At 54.8% G+C, this 8,728-nt stretch overlaps 3 protein-coding genes across 3 annotated transcripts; 2 read left to right on the top strand and 1 right to left on the bottom strand.

Annotated features, from left to right (window-relative positions):
* Positions 1 to 1,183: 1,183 nt before the first annotated feature.
* B0H18DRAFT_1128965 (uncharacterized protein) lies at positions 1,184 to 2,871 on the top strand (the record flags this gene model as incomplete). Its single annotated transcript, XM_048035371.1, has 3 exons — positions 1,184 to 2,366; positions 2,435 to 2,754; positions 2,815 to 2,871. 3 exons carry the CDS (start codon positions 1,184 to 1,186, stop codon positions 2,869 to 2,871), a joined length of 1,560 nt encoding a protein of 519 aa, XP_047884899.1.
* A 255-nt stretch (positions 2,872 to 3,126) lies between these two features.
* On the bottom strand, positions 3,127 to 4,283 carry B0H18DRAFT_1063915 (mismatched base pair and cruciform DNA recognition protein). The gene is made up of 3 exons (XM_048031145.1): positions 3,940 to 4,283; positions 3,651 to 3,883; positions 3,127 to 3,598 (listed from the first exon to the last, which is right to left on the bottom strand). The coding sequence occupies exons 1-3, from the start codon at positions 3,984 to 3,986 to the stop codon at positions 3,540 to 3,542; spliced, it is 339 nt and encodes a 112-aa protein (XP_047884898.1). The 5' UTR covers positions 3,987 to 4,283; the 3' UTR covers positions 3,127 to 3,539.
* Positions 4,284 to 4,559: 276 nt separating this feature from the next.
* B0H18DRAFT_962406 (uncharacterized protein) lies at positions 4,560 to 4,980 on the top strand (the record flags this gene model as incomplete). Its single annotated transcript, XM_048043102.1, has 3 exons — positions 4,560 to 4,585; positions 4,647 to 4,879; positions 4,931 to 4,980. 3 exons carry the CDS (start codon positions 4,560 to 4,562, stop codon positions 4,978 to 4,980), a joined length of 309 nt encoding a protein of 102 aa, XP_047884897.1.
* Positions 4,981 to 8,728: the final 3,748 nt, after the last annotated feature.

The following is an 8,728-nucleotide window of genomic DNA, read 5'->3' as shown; positions in this document are numbered from 1 at the left end:
CCGACTGGGGCGCAGCCCGGTTCGTTGGTCACTGCATTGGAGTCGCGCCAGGAGACGTCGATGTCGCCAGATATTTTCTGTGCTCAGTGCTCTCAGCCGGGCGATCAAGCAAAGCTGACGGAATTTTACAAAACACTACATGCTCAGATATCCGATGAATCAACAAGGTACGCCTTTCGTCCTGTATGCCTGACACCCGCCGGTTGAACTGACCAATTCGCATTTGTAGGCCTACGCAGACCACATCATGATAAGTGGCAATGCTTAAGTTAGTATCTCTCTACGCCGAGACAATGTTATCCATACCCTTGCGTACGTTCGCCGTGGCCGCAATGTCGCACTTCAGATACTGAGACAGTCCAACAGCCATAGCGCGTTGTACGTTATCAGCTTAGCTCAGGAAGTCAAACCGCCGTGGACATCTATGACAGACATTCTTCGTACGTCTTGTATGTCAGCTTCAACGCGCCAGTCACTAGGTTCGCGAGTCACTAGTCAGCGCTTCAAGGTCAACTCTCTCTCACCACTACCGTCACAATAATTAAGGGTTAGGGAGAGGCAGAGCAAGCTACATCGCCAATTCTCGGTCGGCGCACAGTTGCTCGCCTTCTTTGGTCTAGGTTACTACGGTACTGTTTGCCTCTGTGGGTCCGATTAATATGATATCACATGCACCTGCTCTCCCGGTCATCGAAAAACCCCGATATTATGTTGGGGCATGCGGCAAACCGACAACTCACCACCACCTCCAGTGTGTACATTCGTCGCCGAATACGTATGAGCTTAATGCGCCTCAGACTCGATAGGCTCGAGACTCAAGAGCCCGTGCCTCATGAAGACACGTATATGTAGACCAGTGCTATTGCAAGATTTGGTTAGAACGGTCAGAGGTGGGCGCTGGTGGGTTTCTTTTGGCTTAATGTAATGAACCCCAAGACTACACTCACGACTTGACTTCAGAGCGCATCTGCGGACCACATACGATGTCTAACATGCGAAGCACCGCGCATTGCGCTTCAAGTTCATGCTTGCTGCAGTCCGATCCCTGTGTCGAATTCGGCGTCTACTAATAACGTGCCTCAAGCGTGGCGAGCATGATGTCTTCACGCTCAGTACCCACTCCCTGGTTCTGTCCTGGTCGTTCATCTTCCGTTGCGTACCACATCGCACAACGAATCACGCCATGGAATCAGACCTATCTAGCATGCCTCCTTATGCCTCATCGCCCTTTGACGACCCCGAAGCAGACGTTATCCTCCGTTCATCCGACCGTATTGACTTTCGAGTCTCTAGGTTCATCCTCAGAGTCTCCTCGGACTTCTTTGCCACTATGTTCGTGGCCGGCCAGGCCGAGAACGAGGAGAATCGAGACGGCTGTCCGATCGTCCCGATGCATGAGGATAGCGAGACTCTGGACAGTCTCTTGCGCATCATATATCCCAGGAAGGCTCCCATACTCGACGATCTTGCAAAGATTCACGCCGTCTTGGCGGCGGCGCTCAAGTTTGACATGGAGAAGCCGATTGATGTCGTGGGGGCGACTCTGTGCTCCTTCATACCGAATGAACCCCTTCGTGTCTGGGCGATCGCCGTTCGTAACAGACTGGAGCCAGAAGCACGCGCTGCCGCCGACGAGATCGTTTGTCAGGTCGACCTATCTGTCTTCAACTTCCCGCCCGAAATGCAGCATATCAGCGCCGGGGCGTACTACCGCCTTTTGCGATACCGGCGCCTGGAAGGCAAGGTAGAGCAAGAATTCAAGTTCTCCGAGCCCCCCTTGTCGCCCCGACCCACCGACTCTCCCATCTCATCGATCTCTTCGGATTATCCACATTTCATTTCGCCCAGTCATAGTCGTATCCTGTCTCTCGCGGACATCCTGTGTCGCTCATCAGATGGCCAGGAATTCCTCGCGCACAAGGCGTTCCTCGCGCTAGCATCTCCCATCATGGACGCGATGATAACCAGCCTACCTGCGCCAGCCAGTGGAGGCAGTGACTGCACGGCCGACAAGGCGGGACATCTTCCGGTTCTTTCGTTCGAGGAAGACGGTATGACGTTGAGGGTCATCCTCGGGTTGTGTTATCTGGCACTCTCGAAGGGAGGCGCTGACAGCGACTCGCAGGAGCTTCTGGTGCAGCAGAAGGTCATCGTTTCTGCAACGAAGTATGAGATGGACGATGCGATGGAGGGCCTGCGCCACCAATGGTCGCGTCTCTCCTCGTCAGATCCCTTGCGAGCGTACTTGCTCGCAGCGAACCACAGGTCAGACGCGGAGGCACGACAGGCGGCAAGGCGGCTCCTCGACCGGTCTATGAGCGACTACTATGTAGCGGCGCTGGAAGAATCTCCAGCTCTGACTTATCGTGATTTGCTGCTATTCCACCAGCGTTGCCAGTGTGTGGTGCAGCAGTGCAAAATTGAAGTTATACAGCATCTACCAGTCCCTCTGGCAACACCGATTACGGCAAACAACCCCTCACCAATACCAAAAGACTCGGAGGCAAAAAGAAGGGGAAGAAACCATATTACAGCTCAGACTCTGAACTGGAGGAAATACGTCAACCGCCCGCCGAGCAACGCACCGACGCTTTGAAGCCATTCCTCCACAACCTCGAAAACGACTGGGGTATAGCACTAGTCAACCAGATATGTGCTGTAGAGTCATGCGCTCCGCCGGACGACAAAGTCCGACTCGGATTGCTGGGTCCGTACAAGAGGCTGCGTGATAAGCTCTCGGAAGATATCACGAAGGTGAGACCTCTACATACTCTAATTGAATCGTTCGACGTCTCACGCCACTGAGTGCCATAGGCATACACGGAATGCATAGGCCTGCGATCGCAGGATGGGACGCCGGAAACCGTGTAGCGTGATGTCGTTCAAACACATACCAGACTTCGGTAAACTGTGACCGGCTCCATCCTATGCATATGTATACTATCACTGACAGCACCTTCGTAGTCTCTGCCACTCAGGATACAATGGTACAATCTGCTTACTAGTAGTATGCCGACAGTATCCCCCGTTGCTGCTCGCTAGTCACATATGTCGAAGGGCCGTTCAACGTCTGTTTGATCGTGGTACTGTGGGTAGATCGATTTGTGCAGATATCGATTCGGGCGTGCCAGAAGAGCCGGTGTGCGGTACAGAATCGCACCGCAGAAGGCGTCTCAGAAGTCCACTTAGGGCTGTACTGCCTCCCATCGCGTTCACGTCTCGAGTCTTCATGCTGCGAATCATGCTGAACTTCATCTTCAGCCGGCAGAGAGCGAAGATCAGGCGCATTTGTCACACGCAGCCGCAACTCGAATGAAGTCGTCGATAGACGGGCCTTCGGGCTGAAGACATCACCCTCCCTTGCCAGTGAAGTCCTAACTATCTGGTTAGAAGTACCCAGCAAGTTTATTCTCAGCCGTGTTCGTTCGTTGCATTTGAGGTACGACTACATCGTGAGATGATACAACGCATTACTTCGGTAAGACTGCCCGATTCTACTCATGTACATCCTACAGGGGTATCGTTTCGGAGACGACCGCTCAGGCAGTCGGGTCGTTAAACTGTTGTTGAGTTTGGCCCTGGTCATGGCGCAGATTACCTGAACAGTAGGTGAGTACGATGCCACTTATCCATCATGCTAGAACACTCACCAGCAATCTCTTGTTGACGGTCGCCCGTGATCGCGCCAACGACGGCGTCCTTCTTCCCGCCGAGGCGGTCGATGGTGCCCTCGGCATACTGCTTTGCCTGGGCAGCCTGGTATTCGGCCTCGCCCTGGGCGTGCTCCTCCTTCCCGGATTGCCTCCAGGATTGGGCGCCGGTGAGGTCGCCGACCGTCTCGACGACAGTTCCCTTCAAGGAGTGGTACTGTCCGGTGGTCTTGCTACACATGATCTCGTCAGTATGGTGTGGATGTGTCTGGAAGGCCACACGACTTACTTGGGCTCGGCGGCGTTGTTGCCAGTGTTGGTCTGAGAGTCGGACATGATAATTCGAGGTATGGGAGAGTTTGAGTGATTTGGTGAAGGGTATGTGAGACTAATGGGTCCTCGAACGATGGCTGCCCGCTCTTATGTACTGCGACGAGGGTCTGACATTGGCGCTGTTGCACAGCATAAGAGAGCACCAAGTCGCGTCATTTGGCGGAGCTTCGTCGTTGTTTGCGACCCAGCCTGCCGGCCTGTGATTCTGGGTATTTCTCTGAAGTGACGCATTTTACACCACTTACCTTTCCCAGCTGGCAGCCCGTCGGGATGGCCCTGAGAGAGCCAGGACGGCTTGACAGCAAGACGTCATCGAGGCTCGTCCGACACTGACGTCATGTGGCGGGCGCAAGGCGAGCGTCCGCGCGAGATCGAATCTCGCGATTTGCTTCCTCTGCGACGCGTGACGTCATTTTGCGCAAGACGCGCTGCCAACCGAGACGCGTCGCCCGTCATGCCAACTTGACGTGGAATGGTCTTGCTCTCCTCGACCTCTTTATAAGAACGACACCTGCGATGTCGCCTTCTCGAACTTGAATACGACCCCCATCATACCCACACAACTCGTTCACCGTTATGTCTGGCAACAGCAGTGAGCCCAGGTGCGTGATCGCGTACGTTCATTCAGTTTGAGCACTCTGACGCGCATGCACCCACTTGTAGCAAGACATCTGGTCAATTTCATTCGCTGAAAGGCACCATCAACGAGACCATCGGCGATCTCACCGGCCTTCAGTCTTGGAAGCAGTCGGGCAAGGAGGAGCACGGGCAAGGCGAAGCCGAATACCAGGCGGCACAGGCGAAGGGCTATGCGGAGGGAACAGTTGACAGGCTCGGCGGAAAGAAAGATGCTGTGGTGGGAGCTTTGACTGGCGACCGCCAACAGGAGGCTTCCGGTGCGTGTGTCTTTTCGACTTACAGAACGCAATCTGACGACCCCCTTGAAGGCAGTGTTCGTCAAGACAAAGGCCAGACCCAGCAGGACTTCAACTCATGAGTTCCAATGCCTTGTGCGATGGCGTCATGGTGTACGATATATACGAAGGGTGGTGTCAATGAGCGCGTCTGATTCGTAGTCATTGTCCACAATTCACCGACGGCCGTTCTGGAATCGACAGTCAGGCAGAATGAAGATATGCACATGTTCAGCGACATGCCAATCAAAGAGCATATTGTCCGTCGACGAATCCAATTTGTGCAGTTGAATCACAGGCATCCGGTACGTGACTAGCTAAACGGGAAAGTTCCTTGTTGTGTTGAGATGACTCGAGACGATCAATACAAGCGGCCAGTGTACCGTACGCTGTCACCCATCCAACCTGCAGCATTCATACGATCCCCGGGCCGGAATTCGGCCATCGCGTGGATTGACTTACTACGGCCTGGGGCCTTCCGCATCTTCGTCGTACCTCGTATAGTATGTAATCCGAACATGCCTGCGGAATGATCAATGATCAGACCTTGTATATGCCATGCTGGTCCACGTACTTGGTTGATTTTGTCGATCAGTTGGCCATACAGCGCCTTGTACAGCGTCCGGATTGCCGACTGGTCTTGATCATCCGGGGGCGGTGTCGGAAGCCAGGTCGATTTGGATGAGACCGACAGATCCTTTTGTTGTTGTTGATTCCCTTTATTGTCACTGAGGGCGAAGCCCTATGTAGACAGTACATACTTTACTCGGAACTTATCTCGTCTCGTCTAGTCTGGGGTCGCTGAGCATCGCCGTTCGCCGAAGCTGCAGGCAGGTATAGTAGTGTGTGGTGTAGGTAGGCGTGTGTGTGGCTACTAGGTTGAGTCGGTGCAATCGAGTGGAGTGAAAATGGTTTCGTCACGGATCGTGTGTCGCTCGTCAGCGTGATCGGATCGCGTCCTCCTTCATGGTCTCTTTCTTCGGCTCTAGGTCTCCGTGCTCGGCCGCGGAGCGGTCGGTATCGCAGTTCGTGTGTCGCTCGTCAGCGCGTCCGGGTCGTGTCCTCCTTCGCGGTCTCCTCCTTCAACTCTAGGTCTCCGTACGCGGCCGCGAAGCGGCCAGTGTTGTGTATGTATCGGAATAAGGGTTTCATGGTGCTCGCTGAATTGAGTAGATCTTTAATAGATCGGGCTGCAGGGCCTGCTTCGCGTGCAAGTTGGTCTCGCTGTTCATTGAAGGCCGGGCACTCCATGAGGAAGTGATACACCGTCTCGCGCGCGGTCCTGCAAGACGGGCATACAGGTGTGTCCTCCTTCTGGATCCTAAATAGAAATTTCTGCAGCGGAACATGTTCGGTACGTAGTTGAATCAAGATGCTCGCCTGTTTCCGCGGTAGTCGCTCTGCGAGTTTGTTGTACTTCCTCGACGGCATTTCTGGGTCTATTCTGTCCATCTTCGCTGCCCTTGGGGACGCCTTCCACTCCTCCTTCGCCATGCGCCCTAATCTTTCGTTCTGCGTCTGTCTGACACTGGACAGGCTCGCGGGGAGAGTCTTCTTCAGCCAGTCCGGGAGGTCCTCGACCGGACTACTATCTCCTCGCGCCGCCTTCTTTGCCTCCACATCCGCCAACTCGTTGCCGTCGATCCCCTTGTGTCCTGGTACCCATCTCAGGGTGAGGTCTATGTTCGGGTGACGTCTCTCGAGCCTTCCTATTGCTTGCAGGAGCTGATCTATCATGTAGTGTGCCGGGTGCGGTTTACGATTCTTCGCTGCGTGTAGGCTCGCCAGGTTATCCGCGGCCGCGGACGCTCGTGTGCAAGATAGCTCCCGGTGGAGGAGTACAACCCCGAGGTTGAGGCCGATGATCTCGCCTTCATATACGGTGTGTTTTGTCGACGGGCCGAGATGGTATCGGAGGACCTTGGGCACTCCGCCCGGTATGATCAGGACGGCCGCAGCGCCGACTCCCTCGTCTATGTCCGACCCATCTGAATAGACTCTCCATCCATCCTTCCTCGCCCATACCAGTTCCTCGGCTGCTGCGTCCTCTTTCGATGGTGCTATTGATACCCGGAATGGGGGTCGCCAGCTTGGTGGGAGGCGTACCGCCTCGATCGTCTCAATCTCCTCGGGGTCGAGTTCAAATGCTCCGAGTATCTCGTGGAGGGGGCTTCGGTGTTTTTTGACCCATCTCGAGGCTTGCTTGACATGTCGGTGGAGTGGGTGAGAGGTGGGTAGAGTGCATAACCTAGAAGCTTCGTGCATTATCATTTTGTCCACTAACAGGTGAAACGGAAGCAGATTCAAATGCGCAGTCATGGAGTCGGTGGGCGTCGAGCGCATTGCGCCCGATATCATCAGGCAAGCTTGTCTGTGGACACGTTCCAGCTTACGAATTACTCCAACAGATCCGTAGCGTCGCTTTCTGCCCTCCATCTGCCTCTGTGGGACAATCCATACGCTGCAGCATAAAGCATGGCAGGGATGAGCATCTGAAGATACAGGGACTTCACGTGTCTCATGGGGATCCCGTGTTTCGGACGCGCGAGGCGGCCGAATTGTAGCAGCCATGTAGTGCCCTTCTTCAGGGCGTACTCGGCCTGCTTTTTGAATCGCAGCTTTCGATCTATCCAGACTCCTAGGAACTTCGCGTCCTCGGAGGGCTGTACCGACCCATCTGACAGGTCTAGCGATGGACCCAAGTCCTCTTTTGCGAGTCTCGGGTCAGCGTGTAGAAGACACAGCTTCGAGATTTCGAAGCGGGAGTTCCGTGTCTTGGACCACTCCTTCGCGCCGCCTGTGCGTTCCATGTAGTTCCGTAGCTTCGTACAGGTCTCGTCCAGGTCCTTTCCCACTACAACCGTAGCCACATCATCAATGAAACCGAGCGCCAGCTCGCCTCTCTTCTTGTCAGCGCATTCCAGCAAGACGAGGTTGTAGATCTTATATAACAAAACTGAGAGCGGGCAGCCTTGGTCGATTCCGCTCAGAATCTCGAATAAGTCGGATACGAAGTCATCAAACGTCAAGCGCGTCTTGCGCCCTTTGAGCTTCTCGCGAAGCCAATCTACCACCGCAGCGGGTACGCCGCGCATCCGAAGCTCGTGAAAGAGTCGTTCCGGGATGGCGCTAGGGAACGCCGCCTCGACGTCAAGAAACAGGACTGAGGCGACCTTTTTGGTTCGCCATGCATCCCGGATTGTTTTGGTCAGGAGATGTAGTGAGTCAGTCGTCGTACGACCCGCCCGGCCTCCGAAGTGGAGGTTAGGGAACAAGTTGAGCTTCTCCAGCTCATATTCCACTGTCTCGGCGACACATGAAGATAGAATCTTCGCCATGCAGCTCATGAGAGCAATAGGCCGGTATGCCTTAGCAACAGAGTAATCACTCTTCCCGGGTTTCCGCAGTACCACTGTCGTGGACAGCTTCCACTCCTCGGGGTAATACCGTAGATCAAACGTAGCACGGAAGAGGCAGCCGAGTATGGGGACCAATAGATCTGCGCACCGTTTGTATACCTCATTTGGTATTCCATCTGGGCCCGGCGCCTTGAACTCCTTTAGTCGATGGCACGCCGCATGGACCTGTTGGTCTGAGACGTGTGCAAACTCGAAAGCGGCGGGAGGGTAATCCTCGGTGTCTGGGTCCGGGAGCTCGAGGTCGGGTGGAGGCTGCGGGAAGAATGTCTCGTACAGGACTCGACTTTTCGCTTCATTCCCGCGTTCGAGCCGGGCGCTGCCTGGGCGATGTAGCGGGGGCACCCGGCTCTTGCTTCCGTCTGTTGATCCGGCGCGGATGTACTTGCCTACGGTCCAGATCGATTTTGCGTCC

Source organism: Fomitopsis serialis (assembly GCF_022376445.1).
Source record: "Fomitopsis serialis strain Sig1Antser10 chromosome Unknown B0H18scaffold_353, whole genome shotgun sequence".
Lineage (NCBI taxonomy): Eukaryota > Fungi > Basidiomycota > Agaricomycetes > Polyporales > Fomitopsidaceae > Fomitopsis > Fomitopsis serialis.
This window is presented reverse-complemented; position numbering and strand designations above follow the sequence as displayed.

Bases quoted from the DNA above. Each gene is read 5' to 3' on its own strand.
- B0H18DRAFT_1063915 (XM_048031145.1), bottom strand. From the start codon at position 3,986: ATGTCCGACTCTCAGACCAACACTGGCAACAACGCCGCCGAGCCCAA. The intron at 3,884-3,939 runs GTAAGTCGTGTG...GATCATGTGTAG, and splicing joins AACAACGCCGCCGAGCCCAA to CAAGACCACCGGACAGTACC. The intron at 3,599-3,650 runs GTGAGTGTTCTA...CCTACTGTTCAG, and splicing joins CCGTCAACAAGAGATTGCTG to GTAATCTGCGCCATGACCAG.